The following is a 26,233-nucleotide window of genomic DNA, read 5'->3' on the forward strand; positions in this document are numbered from 1 at the left end:
CCAGCGCTCTGATTATCTTCATGGCCTCCTCTGGACTCACTCCAACCAGTTGATCTCCTTCTGATGTTGAGGGCTCCACAGCTGGTAGGGTCCCACCAGAACAGAGAAGAGAGGGAGGAAGAATCACCTCCCTCAACCTGCTGGCCATGCTTCTTTTGCTGCAGCCCAGGATACGGTTGATTTTCTAGGCTGCACACTGCTGGCTCATGTTTAGTTTCTCATCAACCAATACCCTCAAGTCCTTCTCTGCAGGGCTGCTCTCGATCCATTCATGCCTCAGTCTGTATTGATATTGAGGATTGCCCTGACCCAGGTGCAGGGCCTTGCACTTGTTGCACTTCATGACGTTCACATGGGCCCGCTCCTTAAGCCTGCATAGGTTCCTCTGGATGCCATCCCTTCCCTGCAGCGTGTTGATCTGCACCCCAGAGCTTGGTGTCACTGGCAAGTTTGCTGAAGTTGTACTCAATCCCACCATCCATGTGTACTGGGTTTGTGGGGCAGGTCAGGTTGGTAGTGGGAAAGGGCTACAGGGATGGCTCCTGTGAGAAGCTGCTAGAAGGTTCCCTGACCCCAAGTCCGACCTGCCTCTGGCCAAGGCTGTGCCAATTAGCACCTCTGTGATAACATATTTAAGGGGGGGCAGGGGAAACAACCTGCTCTGAAAACTGGAGCAGAGAGAGAAGTGAGATGTGAGAGAGACAAAGCAGACCCCCAGGCCAGTGTGGAAAGGTGGGGAGGAAGCAGCTGGAGCACAGACTGCCCCACAACCTGTGGTGAGTGGGCAAACTGTGCCCTACAGCCATGGAGGGTCACGGGGGTGACCCTGTCTGTCCTTTTGGCTTTGTGACTGTAAATCACGTGATGAAGCATCTGGTGGTAGCAAAGCAGTAGTATTATGGTTGCTGTGGTCTTCTGAAAGGAAAGCAGCTGTAAGCAGCAGCATAGTTATTTAAGCATTTATGGAAACAAAGATTTTTATCCTAAAAGGGAAGTACTTTCCTTACAGCCCTTTTCAACCGTGAGGTGTTCAGCAATTATTATGTAAGCTTTTGTGTAACTCTCAACAAAGGGGAAACACTTATTTAGAAGTGTGGAAGAAAAAGATGGGGGAAAATAGATTGTTTTGGAAAAATTGTACATTGGACATAAATTTCTGAAATAGATTTTAAACTACATGGCTAAAATTAAAAAAATATTACTTTCAGACGTCCATGGTAAAACATTTACAGTGCTTCTCCAATTTTCAGGGAGAGCTAGAATTGTCTGGTAAATCAAGATTCTTTTGAAATTATGTAAGTTGGGGGAAACAATCCAATCATTAGAAACTGTGTAATCAAAAATTAAAACCCCTGGTATTAAAAATAAAATACTAAAATCCAGAATTTAGTTTAAAAATCAACATAAACATGTTCCTGCTTGAATCTTCAGACTATAATGTTAAAGAATATCTATTCCATTTTTGCAATTGCAAGTATAACTTATTTATAGTATGGTGCAGACAGCCCTAGTCATGGAGAAGAACACTGTTATATCAAGTAATATATAAACAGGAAACAAACATGCTACTCAAATTGGTTTTCCATCTAAAGAACAGAAGAAAACAGGTAAGTGATTGAAGAGGAGTACAATGAGACTGCATCAATCAACATTCTGGAGAGTGTTATTAGTACATTGATGAGCCTAACTGTCTGTCTATCTGTTAGGCTCTGTGTGTGTAAATATCTACAAGTAGATATGACAGATTATATGTATAAATCTCAGGGAATCAGAAATTGCTATGATGGAAGTGTGGAAGACTAATTAATCAGGCCAGTTTTAAACTTAAAACCAAAACTTTACTGCATAAATATTAATTAACAATATACATTGCTAATGGTTAGTTCTTAATTAATAATCACTATTACTACAAATTCAAAGCAGTTAGTCCTTAACAGTCATTCTAAATTAGCAACTAATATACAATACCACAGAGCTGATGCCATATAATTAGCACTGATAGTTACAGTCCTTGAGAGCCTTAATCATCAGGGTGATCAGCTTCAAGAGCTTTTCAATGAAGGAAGCTAACTAAGAGGATGCCTTCCTTCCCTTTCCACAAAGCCCATATTCAAGATTTTCATATTTCGTAAAACACTGCAGTCTTTAGATAGTTCTTAGCCCTTGACCTCTGATCCCTAGAACTTTGGGAGACTTGCAGATGTTACTTTCCCAGGCTGCAGCAGGTGCCTTGACCAACAGTTATGGGGTTTTTTCTTACCTGCTGCTTCTTTTCTGTGCTATACTTAAAGCAGTCTTTTCCCTGCTCTTAAGGTTGCACCTCTTCAACGATCAGTAACTGCCCATCAGTGAGGTACTTTGAGTTCTGGGATCTTTGTTTTTCAGCCTGCACCCACATTTTCAGGAATTTTGCTGTCATCCCAGGCTAAAGCTCCACTTTGTAACAGGAGGCATCTTGCATCAAGCTCCAGCTGACCTGCAAGTTCTCGTAACAAGTTGATAATAAGCCTAATAGGCCAGGACTGACTGTGCCTTACACATGCACAGTGACAATAAGGCTTGAGGTTTGTTTGTAGCCACAGCAAAATTACTTTTACTGAGAATGGAGATGTTTACAGGTCATTTACCAGACATGGCTGATTACTGTGATTTTGACAGAGTTCAAAGCAAGCTAATATTGATTATATTTGGCTTAGCATGCTTTTACTTTTAGGAGTGCAATAGGACTCTGCTTTGGCCACGTAGTAGAGTGGTTTGAATAATGAAAACTAGTAGTGAGTTACTTAGTATTTCTTGGTTTCGTAGGACTTATGAAAAGGAGGAAAGCCAAAAGTATCAAGACTGACTATTAATATTGAAATAATTACAGTGACAAAAATAGCAGTATTGAAATAATTACAGTGACAATTCAGAGATAAGTACTGCCTTTAATTTACATGTTGCATGACCCACTTTGAACATTGACCAGAGAATAGTAGATGCCTTTTTCAGCCAGGAGCTGCTGATGGGTCCCTAGCTCTATGACCTTGCCGTTCTGGATCACGGCAATCTTGTCAGCATTTTGGATGGTGGAGAGGCGGTGAGCTATCACGATGCAGGTGCGACCTTCCCTGGCTTTATCCAGTGCTTCCTGGACAATCTGTGCAATGAACAAATCAAAAGGTGAGTTATTCTGGCAGCTGTTGTGAGAAATACCTCAACTGCCATCTGTGAAGCAGCTGTAATATGACAGTGAGGGAAAAGTAGTATCTGTGGCTTTAGCTTCCTGTTTTAGAATTAGACTGTGATGGCAAGGAGTCAAATGTGTCATAGGGGATGACACCATGGTCGCTAAGAGGATGAGATGGAACCAGGCTCATTACTGAGTTGTACAGTAGGAGAACAAGAGAAAATTTTCATAATCTGTAACAGGGGAGGTTTGTACTGGATATAAGAAACACATTCACTGCAAGGATAATTAAGCATTGGAACAGGGGCAAAAGAGAGCTTGTTGAAACCCCTTGGAGATTTTCAAGGGCCCTACCGGACACGGTACTAAGGAACCTAGTTTGAATTCAGTATTGGCTCTTGTTTGAAGAGGGAATTTGATTAGAGGTCCTTTCCATGACCAATTAATTACATGTGGGATTTAAGCCAGTAACCTTGGGTCAACTACTATCCTACTAGCTCTCGTGATTTTGCAGGGAGACTCATGAATCATGTTTTCCTTAAAGCTAGCACCAACAGAAAAGTACTAATAAAAATATCTTCTTTCTTTATTACTTATGTTTATTAATGCAGAATAGAATAAGAGATGAAATTTCTGTACCTGACACATAATTAAGAGAACAAAGAATCCTGGAATTATTTAATGGCTTTTTTCCACTCAAACCCCATGTGTTTATGCCTAGAATTGATCAAAACTTAGTCCTTAGGGTTTGAGCTTTTTAGATTATAATATTTGCCTCGTTAATAGTAAGTATATTTGTAGAATCTGTGTTGATTTTCTACAGCTTGACTGTACTCCAGTTACACTAACATTGCTGCTTTGGGCTTAAAAAATTAATAAGTATTCTAGCAATTTTTTTCCACTGGAAGTTTGCATATTAGCCATGAACATATATCAAGGACTGGAGAGCAATGGTAGAAGGAAGAAAAATTATGAAAGCAAGATTTGGCAGTTTCCCAGAAAAAAATTCTCTGGCACCATCCTCAATCTTTTCAGTTTCTGAAGTTTGTGCCTCCTGATTCAGTTTTGACAGCACTTTTCCAATTGAAGCCTGAACAATTCCAGGCAAAGAAATACCTTCTTCATTGCTACTTCAATCTGCCTACTGGCATGCAAAATAATATGCTTTTTCGGAAAGGAGGAGTAAGACCTTTATATTTGTCTATTATTAGCATAAATATGTAATTTGCATAAAACACCATATTTCCAGCTTTGGGCTTTAACACGTAAGTGTGAAAACAATAATCAGAATACAAACAAACATGGATTTAGATTCCAGACTCCTGGTTCACAATGAAGTTACCTTTTCACTTTCTGTATCTAAAGCAGATGTAGCTTCATCCAGCAGTAGAATTTGGGGCTGACGTACAAGAGCTCGGGCAATAGCAATACGTTGTTTCTGACCACCAGAAAGCTGAGTTCCCTTGTCTCCTACGCGGGTATTGTATTTCTAGAAACAATATATCAAGTTCAGACTATGAATGTAAATTGATTTGGAAGTGTATTTAAGCATATGGACCCCAACCCCAGCCATCCATAAACCACAGACGCATGCCAATAGCTCTCTGAATGCTTCTTTGTAGCATCAAGCATTTCATAAATTCAAAGCAACAACCTCTCTAAGGTTGGGAGGCAACGGTATTTTCAATCAGGAGATAGAAAACCACAGCCCACTGAAAGTCTGTGACAATACTGGGGATCAAACCCTGACCTTAAACACTCCAAGCTAGCATCCTGACCATTCAGTTATTTGAGCTCACGTGCATTCAAAATGAAGAACAAAACAGCAGTGTCTAAGATGTATCAGTTTCAGGTCAAATTATATATTATATGTCTATATAGACATAGACACTTATACAGTTTATCTATACATATACTATAGTTTTGCACAGTTATCCTTTTAATTTAGCTATGTCAGTTAAGGCAGACCAGTCAAGTCCCTGGACAAGCTCATGTGTAGGTCACAGTAGTCTTTGAAGTATTATATATTTAGTGCAAAAAAGCACTAAAGTTTTATGAGACATTATATAACACAAGATTTCTCTGCAAAGTTTTGGAAGGAGCAGATCTCGCTAAGTTGTTAGAAACTAAAAATTATCTGCAAAAATCATGGGGTTTGGCCTTTGTATTTTTTCCCTGAAATGCAAAAAGCAGCTTAACAGCCTAAAATTAAACTGAATATATACAATATACAACTAAGCTGGTAACCTACTTGCTTCAGGAAGTTTTGGATACAACTTGAAGTAAATTAGAAACTGATTTGTCAAACCCACAGAAGAAAAATCCATTCAGAACTATTAAATAACAAAACACGATTTCTACCTTAGGAAGTTCCCAAGTCACAAATTATGCAAAGCGAGATGAGAATCCAGGGGAAACGTGACTAAATGTTTAGCCTTTTCGAATACTTATTTGTAAATATGTCTTGCTGGTCACTGCCTGGGACAAGATTCTGTGTACAGCAGACCTTTCATCTGACCCAAGATGTTCATTCTTACATTATTGTGTTGGTCAGATATATATACAAAAAGCTTTTTCAGTAATTTTTGAACCTTAGGAATACTAGAAATTTCAATTCTGACTACGTATAACTGGAAGAAGTGCATAAGAAACTTGTCAGTCTAGCAGAGTCTTTTACACATGTTAGAGATAAATAGGAGCTTTAAAAGAAATGTTTAGCTCACTTAAAAGAAAACAAACAAAAAACAACAAAAAAACCTCACACCCCATTTCCAGCTCTCAATTAGTTGTAATTGTGAAATTTCTTCTCTGATATCTTAAACATTTGGCTCTCCACCTGACAATGGAGTCTCTCAGAGTAAAAATAAGTATGGTAAATACAATTAAGAAAGGTTAAGATTTAAAAATCAGTTTCATAACTATTTGCATCTCAGGAAATTATTGTACCCCAGAGAATCATAAATGGACACAATTTTTCCTTGCCACAGCAGGTCACCTCCAGTTCTTAGTAGGACAGAAAAGGAATACTTACATCTGGCAGAGAGTCAATGAAGGAATGAATATTGGCTTCTTTTGCTGCATTAACAATTTCCTCATGTGACACCTCCCGACTGTTATCTCCATATGCGATGTTTTCAGCGATAGTGCAGTCAAACAGCATTGGTTCTTGTGAGACGATACCAATCTGAGCTCTCAGCCACTGAATATTCAGTGTCTTTGCATTTTTGCCATCAAAAAGCTGAGAAACCAAACATTTTACACTTCACTCACATGGCTATATGTGTATTTGAGACTTAGTGTAAATTCATACACAGAAGCTACGCAATTGCAGCACTTTCCTTAGAGATACCATAGTGAAAGCTCACACCACCCGTTCCCCTACTTCTCTATGTTCCAAAATTTTCTTAAGAGCTGTTATATAGTGACAATAGTCCCTTCTGCTGCTTCAGTCGTTTTCTTTCCTTCAAGATTTAACTAGGATTTTGAAGACAGAGGAAGATGGATATGCTGAGGCAACTTCAAAGAGCTTTACCCAAAGTTCTTTCATTTCTTCAGTGCTAAAATTTCCTCTATTTTGCATAAATATATTCCTACTGAAGTAACAGACTAGCAGTACTGTTCCATTAAAATAAAGGAAGAGTTGGGCTCATTTATTCACACACTTTTAAGCCAAACATTCGATCTTAAATTTAATTGTGACATAATGTCTGACAATGGACAAATTTACTTCTGGGTTCTTTAAGATGTCGTTTGCAGCCAATTTTCTTTATTGACAACTCTCTCACACTTTTTAAAATTTTTTGTTAATGTTCACTGTTTTAGGAAAGTACATAGAGAGCAAATTCTATTACTACATTATACAGAAGCAGATATGTACATTTAATAACTTTTAAAGTGTTCTTATAAAAAATTCAGGAAACTTGCTCTGAATTCAAAGCCATCATTAGGCTGTAGATCAGGCATATTTTCTACCACACAAATCCTGTTTCATTAATTCATTATTATGTGGGAAAACGTGTCTTTTTCCATTATATTATTCATCATATTTAAATAAGGAATCTTGATGAGCCACTGCTTGTCTTTACCATTAAAAATATTTTAAAAATAAAACTAAAATACTTTATCATATCACATGAAACTAAATAAGCACACCCTCACTTAACATGTTGTTACAAAAATACTTACCATTTCTCCACCAAGAGGATCATAAAATCTCTCAAGCAGCTGAACGACAGTGCTCTTTCCACAGCCACTGCTACCAACAAGAGCTAGAGTTTGTCCCTTTTCTACTTGTAGATTCAAACCTTGGAGGATTTTGACCTCTGGTCGGTTCGGGTAGTTAAATGCCACATCTTTGATCGTTATGCTTCCGCTAAATGTATCCTACAATTGGAATAGTATAACTGTTATATCTTTAAGATAATTTGACAGATAATTCAAATATAATAGCAGAAGGGTGTGGGGATTTTTTTCTCTCTGCAGAAATTAATAGAGTTTTGTGTTTGCTGGAATGCTGACTAACTCTGTGGTCTGAATATTTGTGAAGTTATAAAATCAAAGCACAGCACTGAACTATTTTGAAAATGCTCATAATTCTGCTGGTTGAATCCCACACAAGCTGTACCTTAATCAGATGTTCAAAACAAATAACCTTTAGACAGTGTGGGCAAAAACTGGACTCACAATAGAGAATTTGGTCCATGTTATGTTTGGATAAAGTGTCAAGAATACATTGAGAATAGGAAGTAATCAGGAGAGGACAAAACAATTTAAGAACGTGAGAAGAGTGCTGCCCATATAATCAATAAATAATATCACCCATTACACAGGGCTTACTTACAGGCTTCTCTCCTTCCTCACCATAACTATCTATTGAGGGTATTCTTTCAAACAGAAGAAACAAGTGGGCTGCTGATATCTTGGCTTTGGCGTAGTCTGGAGCAAAAGAGCTGGTTTGTCCTAATGCCATTGCACCAAATACAACAGCTGAAAACACTCTATAAAAGAAATAAGGAAAAATAAATCAATACATAGACAATGAAGAAAAGGACAATGGAAATGGGCCTGTAGTCGACTTCTTTTTACTTGGAGAAAAAAAGGGACTAAAAAGAATAAAGTATTGACTAACTATTATTGCTTTAATTACTCATTTAGCTCCAGAAACTTGTTCTTACTTTCTTTTAATGAAGTGAGATAAACAAGCTTCCATTCCAAATTCAATGTCATTGTTACTTATTAGCACCAATTTCTTTAATTATTAATACTGGTTAACTGTATTAAGTCTCAACTGGGGCTAGGAGGAAAGTGGTCAACAGATGGTAAAATCATTACTCAAATCCTGTTTTACTATTGCGGTGGTTTCCTCTCTGTGGTTCAACGACCTCTGGGAGTTAATGATTCATTTTTAAGGCATCAGTGAAAATAAGAAATCAAGCCTGTAACACGGTGACAATAAATCCAGCTCTGCTAGAAAAAAGACGAACGGTTCAAATACCAAAAAAAAAAGGTTGAAAACTACACTATTATTGTTTTATGGTTAATGTAGATGTATCATTACAGATTACATTAGAATGGTTTAAGAACCTGCTGTTCTCGGTTAACTGCCACACAGCATAGGATTGCTCATCACTGAAAAAGGGTAATTGATATATGAGGCCTCTTAGTCTGTTTTAAGGCAAAGTAAAATAATTAATCTATATTCATTTTTATGCCTTATCTTTAGAGTGATATAAACTAATCTGTTTCATTCCGTATTTGAACAGCCTGGAAGGGCTCACACGGTTTTAGGTCAGACAACCCCCTTTCAAATCTCACTGATCCACTGGAAGTTCACTCCCCCAGCTGGCTAGAGATGTTTAGCTAGCAGACGGGATACAGACATCTCCCAACATCTTCCAGGCAAAATGAGCTGTGTTAACTATCTTCAATCAGGTTGCCAACAAAAAATTGGTACGATTGGCCCTTCCTGGATATTCAGGTCACTGATATCCATACTGGCAGAATCTCATTATTATCATACTTGTTTCCATAGGCCTGTATTGAGCTATTGTCTCTTAAATTATGAATTAGATTTCTTCTGAGTTTATATATGATCTAGAAGAACGAGACTTTGGTTATAATAGGGGCTCTTAGGTATTATGGCAAACTGTTGGATAAACTGTGATTATAAACCCAAAATATGAAAGTAAGAAGCTAAGGATAAGCTATAATTTCAATATGATTATTTTTTTGTACAGTTTCAGGCCTTAAAAGCCTATGAAGTGCCCTTAGAGAAAAATAATTGTATTATTTCTTGTAAAATTTCAGATTGCAATGGATACACTGTCTAAGGATACTGCAAACTAGAATCATACTTTATTTGTAGTACATGTCTACATTAAAAATAAAATACTCCACCTGACTATAGGTATGTGCAGTACTCTCCATACCTTATGGAATCCTGATTCCCAGTTACTTAAAATGTATTTTAGAGGAGATTTCAAATTTCAATTAATATATCTGACATAGAAATAACAAAGAAGCTGATGACCTATTCTAAAAACAGACTTTTACAATATTATTATGCTTCAATAAACAGGTACAACTATGATTTCTGTAGAATACATAGAGGACCTCACAGCTACATAAACAATAAGATTGGTGAGAATAAACAAATTGATGTAATTAGGATACTGTTTCAACTTCTGGAAAACATAATAGTCCCAAATAAATACAGAAAAGGAAATCCAAAATCAGGCCTATCTGAACAGCTCAGAATCTGTAGTCACTTAGAGTAGACGCTTTGTAATATGCTTTCATTATAGTTAACTACAGAAGAAGAATTTGCCTGTTTTCTTACAGCTTACCCAATGGATTCATCTCTCTAGCAGTAAACAAAGCCCCTTGTCTGGACTGACAGGAAAAAAAAACTGGAAAAGAGATACTTACAAAAACACATTTTTATAGTTCATGTATCCATTTACCACCAAATAGGCACCAAACCGGAAACAGCCAGCATAAGTAAAGAACATCATCGCTTGTGAGAGGGCAAAACAAATTCCAAATACATGTGCTTTTTTCACAGAATTTCTGTAAGAAAGAATGCATATTTTCATAAAAATGTGCAATCATATTTACATCCTTATATGCAAAAAACAATTAATTGACTTCAGATGATACTGTTATGAATAATACCAGAAAAAAGAAAGAAAATGTTTTAATTTTGTTGATATTATTATTACTAGTCACAACCGTACGGTTCCTTCTGGAAAAAAAACCAAACCAAACCGGAGCCAGACTCACAAGTGTCCTTTATTTTGATTAAGAGGCTGTTGTGACTTCTTTTTTACATAGCTGATTTGTGTATTAATCTAGTATAACAGAAGGCCTAGGCTCAGTTTTTTTAAAAATAAAAACTCTGCCTAATCAGTGGTTTAACATGCACTGAAGCATTAGCTACCAAACATATGTCCTATCTTTTCCAGACAGAATGACCCATAGGGCAATACGTTCTTATTTATACTAGAGCAACATTAAGATGAAAGTCTCAGAGCCATCCCATCAATGTCAACACTTAGAATGGTTAAGCACTGTCCTGCGAGTTGTGAGATAGGGACTCAAAACCTAGCAGCCTAAGAAAAAAGCTAAAGTAATCTCTTTTATGTTCTGCGCTGTGCTCTAACTACCCAGTTATTATGGTGGACGTATTAGCAGCACCCCAACTTGTCTCCCATCTTAATGCAATACTCAATTTACATTAAAAGTTTTTAATTAAATATCTGAAACACTTCAGGTGGGAGGTTAAATTAGACGACTTCCAAAGTTCACTTAAAACTAACATTCTTCCAAAACAAGTGACATTGCATTAAAAGATACCAATATTATCACAGAAAATTAATTAAATCAAAGAACAAAAATATTGGCTGGTGGTTACATTGTTAATAAAAAATATTCAAAATATTTACATTCATGCTGAAGTATTTAAATTATACATGAAACTATACATACTAAACAGCAACAAAATAATCAGTGTTAGCTCAAGTAAATGTTTGTCATTTATTCTATAATTTAAATACAGATTTCTGGTTTCAGCTTAGTTATTTTTATTATACCTGTATGGTACACACAAATGTTCTCCGTACATCAACTCAAATTTTCTTTCTCGGGTCAAACTAACAACAGTTCTAATATTTTCTATGGCTTCTGTGGCAATCTGCAATAGAAACACAAATGTTTTAATCAAAAGTTAAGATTATGTTGCAATTCCTTAATCTAAACTAAGAAGTGTCTACTGGAAAATAATTTTATATGTTTTATAATTGTTATTAAAATCATGGATCTTTGATATAAAAAATAAACATTCAGTGTTTTTCTTTTTATGATAGTGAGATTTTCTGATGATGATGAGAATTTTCTGATAAGACCCCTTAACATTATTTTTTAATTTTAGAAATAATAGACTAGATATGAATTTATTTTGCATAATATTGCTACTGTTTTTGGTGTATTACATGGCTCATATTTTTCATAAAGCTCTTTGAGAACCAAGTGCTTTGGAGCACTGTGCTTCTCTGGACCTTGTTCCTTGAACTCCCTGCTTCCTGCTCATGACTAGAAGTCAGTGAAGTCTCTGTTCTCCAGAAAGCTTTCTGAACTGAGCACTCACACAAAAAGGAGGAGAGAAGCTTCAGGGAGAAATGTGAGCACTTTTATTAAGTTATTTCACTACAACAGGCTTGTCTGTCTCACTTCAGTACCAGGTAAAATCAAGGAGATGGTTATTCTGGGAGTTACTGAAAACTACTTGAGAGACAGTGCAGTCATTGGTCACAGCCAGCATGGGTTCATGAGGGGAAAGACCTGTTTAACTAGCTAAATTTCATTTTATGACAAGGTCACCCAGCTAGTTGACCAAGGGAAGCCAGTAGATGTGGGGCTTTTTATTTTAACAAAGTTTTTGATACTGTCTCTCATACTATCATTCTGGACAAGTTCTCCAGCAAATGGACAAGTCCATAATACAATGGGTGAACAATTATCTGATGGGTCAGGCTCAAAGAGTTACAGTAAATTAAGTTACATCAGGCTGGTGGCCAGTGGCTAGTGGGGTTGCACGGGGCTTAATTTTAAGGCCAGTGCTCTTTACTGTTTTTTAAAATTATCTGGATGCAGTAGTCAAATGTACACTATGTAAGTTTGGCAATAATACTAAAGTAGGAGGAGTTGTTGACTCCCTCAAGGGTAGAGAGGCCTTACAGGGATATCTGGATAGACTAGAGACTGGGCAATTACCAACCATATGAAATTTAACAGCAAGTGCTGCATTCTGCACTTGGGACAGGGTAATCCTGGTTATATGTACAAATTAGGGGATGAGAATTGGGAGAGCAGCCCCACAGAAAGAGATCTAGAGGTTTGGGTTGATGGCAAGTTGAATATGTCAACAGTGTGCCCTAGCAGCCAAAAGGGCCAACTGTGTCCCGAGGTACATCAAGCACAACATAGCTAGCTCGTTGAGGGAGGTGATTGTCCCACTCTACAGTGCACTGGGGTGGCCCCACCTTGAGTACTGTGTGTAGTTTTGGGTGCCTCAATATAAAAATGACATGAAACTATTAGAGTGTGTGCAGAGGAGGGAGACCAAGATGGTAAAAGGTCTCAAGGGCAGAAGTTATGAGGAGCGGCTGAGGGCACTTGGTTTGTTCAGCTTGGGGAAGGGAAAGGTGAGTCCTCAAGGTGGGCAGCGGAGGGGCAGGTGCTGATCTCCTCTCTGGTGACCAGTGATAGAACACGAGGAAATGGAATGAAGCTGCGCCAGGGGAAGTTCAGATGGGACATTAGGAAAAGGTTCTTCACTGGGAGGGTGGTCAGTCACTGGAACAGGCTTCCCAGGGAAGTGATCATGGCACCAAGCCTGTCAGAGTTCAAGGAGCATCTGGCTGATGCTGTCAGTCAAATGTTTTAGTTTTGGGTAGTCCTGTGAGGAGCAGGGAGTTGGACTCGATGATCCTTATGGGTCACTTCCAATGAGAGATATAGTATGATTTCAATTCTATGAACAGAATGAAATTCTGTTCTGAAAAGTGACCCTGTATATTGTGTCTTAAAGGACACCAGACTTATGGCCATTCTCCATACAGCTCAAAGGCCTACAGTTTAAAACAGAAAAACAAATAATCTCCATACCCCACTATTTTTATCTACATTATTTAAACCACAGATATGAAACCATTTTTCTTCATAAACTATTACCAAATATTTTTAAACTATGATACAGTTATCTTTGTTCTAAAATATAGGGGTATAATTATATTATAGCCTCAGTAATGCTTGTGCCACTGTTTGAAAATCTGCATATAATTGACTAACTCATTGATTTGAATGTAATTCACAATGTTAACAATAAAGAAATTAAATAGATTTTATTCTTCTTAGTTATATTGTCTCACCAGTACTCAAAGGAGTAGTCTTTTTTTGTTAGTAACCTAAGTTCAGCAACCCTATGCAGAAAGCAAATTTTCCTCAGGGAACCCCATTTTCACTGAAGAAAACTTATTTTTTAAAAATTGGTAATTGAATAAAATGCCTGTAATCTAGTACTTGCTTAGGTGGCCTCAAGAAGGGAAACTCATACATTGCTAGGAAAAGAAAGTATTTTACTAAGCTTTGCAAAAAAATACTAAATTTTTGTAACACCTGTGCTAATTCCTTACAATCTGCTACATTAAGAAAGTGTCTAGTATCTATTCCAGTAATTTTCAACTTTTTTCTGCCATATCTTACAACTAAACAATATAAAATAAATGTTTAGCCATTAGAAAGAAGAAGCAGAAGAAATATAGTCAGTTGAAAGGAAAGGAAATGCATCCTTCTGTCTTGTGCAAAAAAACCCATGGAAATATTCTGCCCAATTTCCTGTGGACTTGAAGAGACAAGTATGTTTTCCAGCAACTTCATCTACAGACATGATGGAAGGAAATAAAACTAATTTAGTAAATAGGAGTTCCTGGGGGGATGGTGTTAGATCCAGATTAACACACCTGAATTTAGGGGTCTAAGCTACCAGTGTAGTCAGTGGATACTTATTCAACAAAACTGGAAAGCAATTCAGCTGCCTACGAACTATGTGTCTACCTAGTCTCTCCAGGATCGTTGACTGGAGGGGGAAGGACTCTGATTCAGTTACCCACATGCAGATGGTTTGTGCCATTGCAGATGCTCTAGGATACTCAAAACATTAATATCTAATGGCAGATAGAGCATAGACATGGAGTAGTCCCACACCCTTCTGAAACGGCAGCTGGAGGCCACACAGACACTATGGCATCTCCAGAACTATCAGGGGACATTACACTGCTAGCACATATGCAGACATATACATGATTTTAACACCAAATCTGAAGATTAATACCTTTGCTTATGTGCACAGCCTTAGATACATTGTTTTATTCTCAACAACTTTTAAAAACAGTAGGACATAGGAAGGGATTTTAGAAAATTGTTACCTTGAAGCAAGCAATATCTGGGAAGTGATGAAATAGTTTTTCTGTCCCAAAAGGATTTTTGGAATGAAGTGGCATTAAAAGACTTCATCTAATTTCTTAAACAAGAGTCTAGCCTTCTCGTTTTTCAGTTCTCATCTTTCTCTTCCACTCAAGAAATAAAGGAATGGCAAACAGACCCAGAAACCAGTGGATATATACATATTATCCCTGCAAACATTAATAAGATGAAAGACAAAAAAAAAAAAAAAGAGCAGTATAATATATGTAAGACAGATGATGTGCCAAAAAGAGATGACAGAAAAGAAAAAAGAGGATGTCAAAATGAAGAAGATTGCAAAGTAAGGAAAACAGAGATGATCAAAACAGGAAGGAGAAAAGAATGTGCCTGAATAGCACTTAGCACATTCTAGGGTTTATCAACCATGAAAATAAATGTTGGTTAATAACGTAAGTCTTCAATTATTATTGAAGAGGTGTTATGCTCTCTAGGTCCACTAGTGTAACTGTGTAGAGTCTGGCTGTCTCTGGAAGCTACATATTATGATATGTTCTGTATTTGAAAGTAACACATCCATCAACAATGCTTTGGTAAACATGACTATGTATGTTACACAGAAATACATAAACTTCTCCAGACCCACCTTTCCTGCAGCTTCCAGCTCTTCTTTATCTTTTTTAGCATGCCCAGCCAACATCTTCATTTCAATCATTCCTGCCACGGCAATGATTGGCACAACAGCTAAAAGTAGCAGGGTCAGCTGCCAGCCATAAACTAATGATATAATAATTCCAGTCCCCAGGTTTGCTACATTTTGGGCAATTAATGCCAGTCTGACACCAGTGGCCTGGAGGAATAAAAATGACATTTCTTGCTAAAGTAACTGCATCTTAAATAAGGAAAGCATTTTCACCTATAATATTTCTGATTCTCAAAACACTGTTTAGAAGGTCTTAATTCAGTTTTACTATTTTTCAAAACAGGAGTTTCTTAAAACTATATTGTAAGAATATTGTAAAAAATTATCTAGATCGCTTTTAATTCTTCACTCCCCATATTCTGAATACTTATATTTTCACTGCAATTTCTAAATTCTGCTCTTGTAGCTACCAGATTTTAACCATATCGCATGTTTACATTTACAGCTAAACATTAAAATCTGTCCCATTTTGTAGATCATGCAGCAAGCTTGATAAGTCATCACACAGAGCCTAGTGAAGAAGAAAATTAAATGTTTAACTTCTACTATGGAAATAAAGCCAAAGATAGTACAGAATCCCTCACTTCAGGAAAAAAGTATTTTTTCATGTAAACATAACTTCGTGTAGCAGTAACAATTTACTTAAGCATACACAAATACAGTGTTCTTTAGCCTAATATTACAGACCCCTGAAAGTCCACGAGTCACTTCTAAAGAATCTCCAAAATTAACAAGGAAAAGGGAGTCTATTGCCACTATTTTTTTTCATATAAGGAATCTGTATGATGAAAAAAATAATAGGCAGTCATAAACTGAACACATTTAGATGCTTATCTTTAGGTAAATCAGATGTCTCTAAACAGATTTCTTAGATAAAGAGATTCTCAATTTTATTAATAATGAAAATCACAATACACCACAATACTAAACTTAAAAAAGGTTTAATTGAAAATTATTTTCTAAACATATATTACCATCATTGTTAAGAAACACATCAGTGCATGCTATGCCAGCTATCATTTTATAGGAAAATTTACTTGTCAAAGTCAAGACTCTTATCAACCAGTCAAATCCAAGCTGCAACTTTGCTACATACTAAACCAAGTATGAAAAATTCCAAACCAAAATTTTACTTACTCCTTTCACTTGTGAGGCATCATTAGCAAGTCTTGTAGTTAATGCTCCAGTGCTATTTTTAGAATTATCAAACCAGCCCATGTCCTACAATAAGACACATTTTACTTAGCACCAGTTTTTGGACATTTCATGTAAACCGCAAAGTAACACTGAGCTCTGCCTAATATAACCGAATTCAGTGTCAGAAGACTATGTGGCAGTGTATCAGTTCTGCATGTTTAATTAATTCTAATTCTCTCGTTGCAAAATTAAAATTTTTAGGAAAAAGTGTATGCTTGTGAGTGATCTGATGTTTACACCATCACTGCTGAGAAGGAAGGAAGAAGAGCAGCCTGGGGGATTCCCAAAACCAAAATCTATCCTCCTCCACTGCTGCTGAAACTGCATCTCCTTGAAGGAGATGACTTCAGTCACACTCCTTCACAACTGCAGAGCTGTTTGGGCATGAATTAAGTGTAAAGCATTTTCCAGGTGAACACTCCCAATTAATTGTTTTGTTTCTCCCCAGATTATAGAGGCTTATTTGGAAGCTATGAGACAAAAAACCCCACCAAAATGAACTAGTCTGTCTGATCAAAGTCAATTGTTGGGGCGAGGTACACAGTTTATAATTTATTCCCTATGTGACCAAATATGTGATTTAAATTTTCATGTGTAAATGTGTATATTTTCATTGAATGAAGACCTGGTGATGTAATACAGGCATTTGTGACCTCAAGACTCAGTTGTAAGATTGTTTTTTTATTAGGTTTTCAGTGGGGTTGATATATAAATCATAGTTTTTCTTTCACATTGCAATAGTTTTTCACAGTTTTTCTTTCACGTTGCAATAGTTATGTTCGCATGAATCAAATTCTGTGTCTACATGTAGCTTTATGTGCAAGTCATAAAATAATAAATTATATATTTGAAAATTGTATTGATTTACAACTTTCTCCCTAAGGATACTTTTCTTAACCACACTTAATTAACCAAATTGGTTTCTAGACTGATTTAAAGAATAATCTCTGTAGATGAGTCTTCATAGGATAGAATAATGTAGAATACAGTTGTTTTATGATATCTATACAATTAATTATTTTTAAACCCCTGGAAATCAAAATATTATCTTTACCTGTCTAAGCATTGCTTTAAAAGCCATGAATCGAAGCCTCATTGTAAGAATTTCTCCAGCTTTGCCAAATGTGAAACCCTGTTTGAGAAAATGTACAGTGCTTAACATACTATTATATTGTTTGTGTTTATTCAAGAAATATTTTAGATACATTGTCTCAACGATGTCAGAGCAGAAAAATATTGCAATCCTGATTGCACAAAGCAAATGTAAAACCAGGTTTAAAATCCATAAATTCTACTAGGTTCACAGTACAGACATTCAAACATTATTTATCAAAAAGATATAGAGAGCAAATATTTTTCAGTTAAGTTTGATCATTATCTTTGCTGTGCTCCTATACTGTAGGTAAATTTGCATAAGTATGGGACTTGGAAAATTTCACAAAAGAACATCAGGGAATGGTCACTATATAAAGAGATTAGAAGAATGTTTTAATTTTTTCTCATTCTCACTAATTTGAGAGGGTTACATCTCAACTAACTCTACCCCTTCATTTTTGAGGGGGTAAATGTTTATAAGCTGAGCAAATCTGTCATAGCCATCTACAACTCAGTCCTCTATACTCAGAGCCTTCTTGCATGCATGTGCAACAAGACAATTCCACAAATAAACCCAGTGGTTTTTACAGGAGACTGTTATGCTGCTGTCCCAAGTGCACATCATTATTTCACTATGTGGCCTCATTTAACGGATAAAACTATACAAACATATTCATAAATTATAAATCAGACTATATATGAAAATATTGAAATACCAAAGTTTGCACCTGTATCGTTACTTTTTTTTTTTTACTGTGGCACTGCTGTAGCAGCTAGATATGTATGAAAATTAGGGTAAAGTTCAAGTACTTTTTTTGTGAAAGTTGAGATGGCTATAGAGATCAGTGAGAGCTGGGGATGAGGTATTATTGTTCAACCACTAGTATTTAAGCAGGAGGAGCTGAATATCTTCAGGAGTTAGGGCAGTAAAAAATTGGAGAGCTAAGGCAGGAGATTGGTCGATTTGCAGTTACTAACATTCAAATAGGAGGGCTTGAGGGTGAGAAAGGAGTGGTATAGTACAAAGGTGGTGATGAAAAACGAGTGAGAGAATCCAGAGTTTCATACTGTGGTTTGTTTGACTGGGGAAGAAGAGGGGAAATTCTGAAGTTAAGTTGTCAGAATAGGTTGTAGGTCAAAAAAGATTCAGTTCAGTCAAGGCACAACCCCATAAATGCAGGTTCTGGTTTGAGTTGGAGACATGTTAAGAAGATACAAATTTTTAGTATATTTCAGATCTGGTTTCTAATATGAGATGAACAATTATAATAAAGGTAAAATAATACAACGTACCTGAAAAAAGAAAGTAAAGAAGGAAATTATCCCAAGGACTAAAAACAGCACTGAATATAAGTTGCTCTTTTCTCTTAAAACAGTCTTGTCAGTTTCTGAAAAAATCTGTAAGATAATATTTAAAGCAACATTTTGTTACTCAACTAATAATTGAAAATGCTCCTATCTTTCTCAATAACTATGATTGATAGTCATTTGCATTCATATAATATATGAGCATATGTTACATACGATTATAGGTATAACAAGCGAATTTCAGATTGTAGCAAAATTTTTAAGATTTTGTAAATTTCATATAAGTCTTCAGATTTTTGTAATAGTGCTTCTGCATGCACACCTCAGCTTCATTATTCAGGGATTGTTTAAGACCTGGGGTTTTTTTTAGAAATAGGTTTATGGGCTTTATAGTTTTTTGCATATTTTAACTTACCCCTATAATTTCTGAAAATATGATTGCAAATGCAGGTTGTAAAGCTCCATTGATAATTGCACATAAAATTCCAGCAACAAAGTATGGCCATTCAGTTTTGTTCAACTTCATAATTTTCAGGAATGAAGCTGGAGGTAATTCTTCATCCTAAAAAATGGGAATGCTGTTAGGGCAAACATATACGTATTTGGAGAATTATGGAGAAAAAGAGAGATTAATAGTTAACTTCCTACTCCCAGAATCCACTCATGGGAGGTCAAAAGCTGTACTTTTTCATAACATGAATAATTAACTGACTGCACATTTCTTGTTATGATTTTAATACAAGGAAGAAAGAGCTGTTAGTCTGTATCTACAGCTCTTGTCAACATATTTTAGTTTATCTGTATCATTTTCATTGATGAATACTCTTGGCATCGATCAATGGTGACTGATCTATTCATTCTGGGCATATTGTTGTGTGTAATCCATGACTACATTAATTTAAGTATTTCTTCATTAAGCAATGTATAACAGCAAAGTATTTGTTGGAGATATGAATGCAATAATATTTATCGTATGGGACTTTTTCTAAGTTTTTTGTTCATGTTGGACCAGATGTTCTGTTTCTGATCCAAAAATGAATGTTAAAACTGTATAGACTATGTCAGTATGGTATGCAAATATATGTAAGTATATTTCTTTCATAGCACATTGATTCCAGGTGGCCAAGAAGGCCAATGGCATGCTGGCCTGCATCCAAAACAGTGTGGCAAGCAGAATTAGGGAAGTGATTTTCCCCCTGTACAGGGCACTGGTGAGGCTGCACCTTGAATCCTCTGTTCAGTTTTGGGTCCCTCACTACAAGACAGACACTGAGGTGCTGGAGTGTGTCCAGAGAAGGGCAACAGAGCTGGTGAAAGTCTGGAGCACAAGCCCCGTGAGGAGTGGCTGAAGGAATTGGGGTTGTTTAGCCTGGAGAAGAAGAGGCTCAGGGGAGACCTGATCGCTCTCTACAACTACCTGAAAGGAGGTTCTGGTCTGTTATCCCAGGTAACTGGTGATAGGATAAGAGGAAACAGCCTCAAGTTGTGCCAGGGGAGGTTTAGACTGGATATTAGGAAAAATTTTTTCACTGAAAGGTTTATCAGCCATTGGAACAGGCTGCCCAGGGAAGTGCTGGAGTCATCATCCCTGGAGGTATTTAAGAGACTTGTGGACAAGGTGCTTAGGGACATGGTTTGATACTGGCAGTGTTAGGTTAACGGTTAGATTTGATGATCTTAAAGGTCTTTTCCAACCTAAAGATTCTATGATTCTCAAGAATAAACTCATCCTTGTTACAGATTTTTCAAATCCAGTCTTATTTGTATAATCATTCATGGTGAGAATAACAAAACATGTTATATTATCAGTTAAAGGCTATTTAGAATCAGAAAATTCTCATGGGTTTTTTTCACCCTATCAAATGCCTCCTTCTTCTTGTACCTTTCTAGTGCAGGAGACTGAATTGAATTTTAACATGCTTTGTTGAAAAGAATCAAAGTTCACCAACAGTTCTGCAAAGATACTTACAGGTGAACTCGTTTTCTCATCAGGATCATAAGCTCCTGGTTTTCTCATACTTCTCCGAGTTGATCGTCTTCTCAATCCTCTTGTAAAGGATTCTTCAAATTCTTGTTCAGCCTCACTTCTTTTGACAATAAGTGCATTCTCATCTTTTTCTGATGATGGAACTTCAGCTTCTATTGCCTAAAAGAAGGAAGAACATGATGCTAAGATTAATTATGCATATATTACTTTGAATTTTCAAAATTATGAGGTAATCAATGTAAAAGTAACTTTGTTTCAGTGGAAAGAGATATGGGGAAAACAATATACAATTCTATAATGCAGATATGAAAATCTATTATATTTGAGGACATTTCTATCTTCAGAGCTTGATTATTATATATAACTATCCCACCTCTCTAGGAAATACTTATACTAAGTTCAGGGCAGGGGAGCAAAAGTAGCTGCTCTTTTTTTATGAATTAAGTCCTCACAGAATTTTAAATTGAGTGTAAACTGTTTGCACTCATCTTGGGATCTTTTTGAATGAGTTCTCAGTGGATACGCTGTTTATTCATTAAGTGAGAAAAAATTACCCCTCTTTAGTGCAGAACACAACAATTTTTTACTTCAAATGTAGTAAGGATGTTCAGGATGGAACAAGTCAAAAAGAGATTTTGACTGAAAAATCTGAGCCGTTTGGAAAAGAGACCTATTTTTGGTGGTGGTTTTGCCAGTCTGACAGAATAAGTAGTTGTCTATCAACCACTAATGTATTTAATAGTAATTGGATTCAAAGTTGCCTTTAATGTGTATTTCTTTTTTTTTCCAGAAAGTTTTTATTTTTTACTGCTTTTTGTACTATTAATAAAAATAACATTTTTACTTTCTTTCCATTTGTTGTTATTTGCTGTTCTTTTCATTTTTTTTCTGGTTTATATTTCCCAGTTTTTCCCATTCTCTCATTTGTTTGAATACAAAGTTACTTTGAATCTAAGGTGACCAAATGCAGTCTCATAGTTATTTTATGAAGTAATGTTTTAATTGAGCTAGTTTACTCTTTTCAGTCTGGCACACTGAGACAGCAGTTTTAGTTTCTTTAATGGACATGGTAGTTATGCTGTAAACCACCAGTGACACAGAAGGCTACAGTAAAGCTCAGCTTTAGCCTAAGTATCACATGGGACACTAGAATTTGTCAAAGTATTTGGTTCTTCACTTCACTCATAAATTTCTGATATTTATATTAATTTCCAATCTCTTTGTTTCTGGCTACATAACTTTAAAAGGGTATGTATTTTTTCACTCAGCATAACTGGAGTATTTTTCTTTTTTCTCATATTCTTCCACATAATTTTTCCTTCAGAAAGAAATTCAGGATGAAGAACTATAACTAAACACCTTAAAACGTGCATGCTCTATTCCTCCAGTATCAGTTACTATATTTCACCTTTTATCATAGTCTATGAACAAGCAGTGGAATAGCAGACTACTGTAGTTAGCTGCTCTACATTAACTGTGTAAAAGGAAAACATAAAATAACTTTTTAACTTTAAATCCCTGGAAAATTAAAACTCTGCTATCCTGGGTTTAAATAGGTTTGGTAGGAAAACTGGTGGTCTCTCAAACTATTGCTCGCCTTTCAAAGTACATAGTTTTTTGCTGTTAACAAAATATGCTGCAGAATTCCCCATACTTCTCATAGCAGACAATAGCTATGGGCACAGAATAGAAGAAAAAAAAAAAAAGAGAGGCAGCATCTAGTAAGAATAAAATACCTGCATGTTAACAAGTTTGTAGTAGATCCCCTTTCTCTCAAGCAATTTAAAATGATTCCCTTGTTCTGTGATAACTCCACCTTCAAACACAGCTATAAGATCTGCATTTCGGACTGTTGACAGCCGATGAGCTACTACAACCGTGGTGCGTCCTTCCCTTGCCTAGAAATAGCAATATTTAATATGAGTATTTCTAAGTGCATTCAAAAATTCTTCATCTTGATATTGAAGTTGAATAAGACCTAAGGGAAACATAAAAATGGTTCACAGAAAAATATAACTTAAAAAAAATAAAAAATCAAAAAACATGTTTCAATGAGTACCTTAACACAGAAATATAATCTTTAGCTTGAAAATTAATATTAGAGACAATATTTCACCATGGCACATAAAAATATCAAACTTTGATCACAAATATCTGAAATTCTCAATATTTAAAATTTTAGAATGTTACAGTATTACAAACCATAAAATTTAAAAATGCTAAAGTTTTTATATTTAAGCCAATAATTGCTCATTTAAACCATAAAATCTGTGAAGGATAGTTTATCCTCAGAAACATTAGAAAATATTGCACACTGACATTTAAAAAATTCCAATGTCTTAAGCTCTAAGTCACTGCTGACTTCAGTAGCCTCACTGAAAATAACATTCCCTACAATTTAGGGATGGATGCCATCCAGAGGGACCTTGACAGGCTTGAGGAGTGAGGCTACGTGAACCTCATGAAGTTCAACAAGGCCAAGTGCAAAGCTCAGTCCCTGGGTCAGGGCAAACCTCAACATCGATACAGGCTGGGGGATGAATGGGTTGAGAGCAGTCCTGTGGAGAAGGACTTGAGGGTACCGGTGGATGAAAAATTGGACATGAGCCAACTACGTGTACTGACAGCCCTGAAGGCCAACTGTACCCTGGGCTGCATCAAAAGAACTGTGAGACCAGCAGGTCGAGGGAGGTGATTTTGCCCCTATTTTCTGCTCTTGTGAGACCCCACCTGGAGTACTGCATCCAGCTGTGGAGTCTCCAGTACAAGAAAGACATGGACCCGTTAGAGCAGGTCCAGAGAACGGCCACCAAAATGATCACAGGGCTGAAAGACCTCTCCTATGAAGAAGTCCCTATCAGTATATAAGGGGGCTTATAAGAGAGTTGGAGAGAGACTTTTTACCAGGGACTGTAGTGACAGGACAAGGGACAATGATTTTAAACTGAAAGAGGGTATATTTGTATTGGATATAAGAAAGAAATTTTTTAAGATGGAGGTGGTGAGACACTGGAATAGGTTGCCCAGAGAAGCTGTGGATTCTCCACCACTGAAAGTGTTCAAAGTTAGGTTAGACAAGGTTTTGAGCAACCTGGTCTAATGAAAGATGTCCCTGCCCGTGGCAGAGGGATTCAACTAGATAACTTGTAAAGGTCCCTTCCAACGCAAACTATTCTATGATTCTGAGTCCCTAGGTCTTCTGCAAAGGTTTATGAGGATCCAAATTTACAGGATAGTGTGAGCCAGAAAAGCTAGACAAACAACTTCTCTGTTAAATGTCTTTCCATTAATAATCTCCTCAAACTGTCTTTCTCTATCCAACAGCTCTAGGAAGCATTACAGTACGTCAGCAGAATCTGACTGAGTAAATTCAGAATACCATTCAGGGATTCAGCCCCAGTATGAATGTAGAGACTCCTGAGTTGCACCAGGGACCATCTGTCCCTTAGTGAGACAGCTCTACTTCAAGAACAAGACAAGTACTTAGAAGTATTTATGTTAACTGAAGCAAATGTTTTCTTGGAGTGTTTCCTGCCACATCACTGCTACAATCACTTACCGCATGCTGGTAGTGCTACCTTGTCTGTCAGACTTCAACACAAGTTAATTAAGTAGGTGACTGACAACAATATATGTGTCAGGAAGACAGATAATTGTAGGGGATGGTATTTACACCAAGAAAACGTTTATTTAAGCTTAATAATGCAGAAAATATAACTCCATCTCCTCACTTGAAACAAGATTCCTCTCTGTAATACCTGCAGGATCTCAATAATTCTCTGTACAGAGAAAATTTGCCAAATCCATGTTCACCTTTTGAGTTTTAAGGGTCTCTGTTTCTTGCAGATCTTTCAATAAATGTCTGGGAAAAAAGTAAATATTAGGCTCCTGCTTACCTGCTTAATTTTAGAACACTACTGACCTTGTCCAGTGCTGCCTGCACAACTGATTCGCTCTCAGTATCCAAAGCTGACGTTGCTTCGTCAAGCAGAAGAATTTTAGGATTGCGAACCAGAGCTCTGGCAATTGCTATTCTTTGCTTCTGGCCTCCACTCAGCTGTGCCCCTCTTTCTCCAACCACAGTTTCAAACTTCTACAAGACAACCACACAAGTTTCCAAAACACTCAGTGGCACAGTCCTTTCACCAAAGAAAGGCAGTGTAAAGAAAAGGCACATCAGTGTTAATAACCCCAGCAGCATCTTCTCCTTCCTCTAAAACACTACAGGATAAATATCTACTTGGATATACCTGCCTAATAGTTTGGGTCCCTGGAATTCTAATAATTCTTCAAACATCCACCAAATCATGACCTAAAGATTTAAAATTAACATTATTCTCAAAAGTTACAAGGAAGCACTGCGTAGCTTATTCACAGCTCTAGGGATAGCTTCCTCTGTTTATGAGAATCCCTTCTAGGGAACTATTTGGTACAAGAAGGTTTAGGAGAAATTATTTCAGCAAGTTGGGTAGCTTCATGATGAAGTCATAAGCATTCGCTTCCTTGGTAGCTTTTTCAATCTCTTCCATGGTGACATCCTCACGGCCATAACGAATATTTTCTGCAATAGTAGTAGCAAAGAGCACGGGTTCCTGATTCACCACACCAATGATCTCCCGCAGATATCTTACATTTAAGGTCTTAATATCCTGCCCATCAATGGTAACCTAAAGAAAAGGAAGCAGGCAAAAACTGTTTACTGTGTTTTAGTCAAGGAACCTCTCCCTCATGGTTGGCACATGCCTTTTCAGGGGAGGCTTTACCATGTCATTGGAACAAGAGCAGTGAGGCCAGAAATAGACTTCCAACAACTGTGACAAACAGTCATCTCACTTGGGGTATCTTACCGTGCCTTCCTTGGGATCGTAAAATCTCTGGATGAGCTGAACAGTTGTACTTTTCCCACAGCCACTGCCACCAACCAGGGCCACTGTCTGGCCACAAGTAATCCTGAGATTCAAGCCCTTCAGTATCTGAGCATATAAGAGAGGTGACCAAAAACATAACACAATGTAAAAATTTCAGTGTAAATCTGAAGAAACTCTAAAGACTACAATCAAATATCCTTCATATTGATAGCAGAATCTGGTACAAAATAAAATTTAAATACATGTGAGTTTGAATTTTGGAAACCTAATGGCTACAGCTTAATTTTCTTCATATTTACATCACAATTGATCCAACATCAATGTATTATATAATACACTTCACAGATACCCATATCATGAACCAGTTAATTCAATAAAGTAATAATATGATTACTGCTGTCGTGTTTTAACTCTGGCCAGCAAAATAC

General features: G+C 36.7%; 1 protein-coding gene across 1 annotated transcript; it reads right to left on the reverse strand.

Moving 5' to 3' along the window:
• Window positions 1–2,877: 2,877 nt before the first annotated feature.
• LOC104502976 (multidrug resistance protein 3-like) lies at window positions 2,878–25,918 on the reverse strand. Its single transcript, XM_010152288.1, has 17 exons — window positions 25,785–25,918; window positions 25,399–25,604; window positions 24,860–25,030; window positions 22,674–22,835; window positions 20,920–21,096; window positions 19,366–19,512; window positions 18,936–19,040; window positions 17,602–17,679; window positions 16,488–16,571; window positions 15,294–15,497; window positions 11,260–11,360; window positions 10,097–10,237; window positions 8,010–8,166; window positions 7,355–7,552; window positions 6,201–6,407; window positions 4,512–4,658; window positions 2,878–3,139 (listed from the first exon to the last, which is right to left on the reverse strand). Exons 4-17 carry the CDS (start codon window positions 22,677–22,679, stop codon window positions 2,933–2,935), a joined length of 1,959 nt encoding a protein of 652 aa, XP_010150590.1. The 5' UTR covers window positions 22,680–22,835; window positions 24,860–25,030; window positions 25,399–25,604; window positions 25,785–25,918; the 3' UTR covers window positions 2,878–2,932.
• Window positions 25,919–26,233: the final 315 nt, after the last annotated feature.

The sequence above is a fragment of the Eurypyga helias genome, unplaced genomic scaffold (genome assembly GCF_000690775.1).
Source record: "Eurypyga helias isolate BGI_N326 unplaced genomic scaffold, ASM69077v1 scaffold16505, whole genome shotgun sequence".
In the NCBI taxonomy this organism is placed as follows: domain Eukaryota; kingdom Metazoa; phylum Chordata; class Aves; order Eurypygiformes; family Eurypygidae; genus Eurypyga; species Eurypyga helias.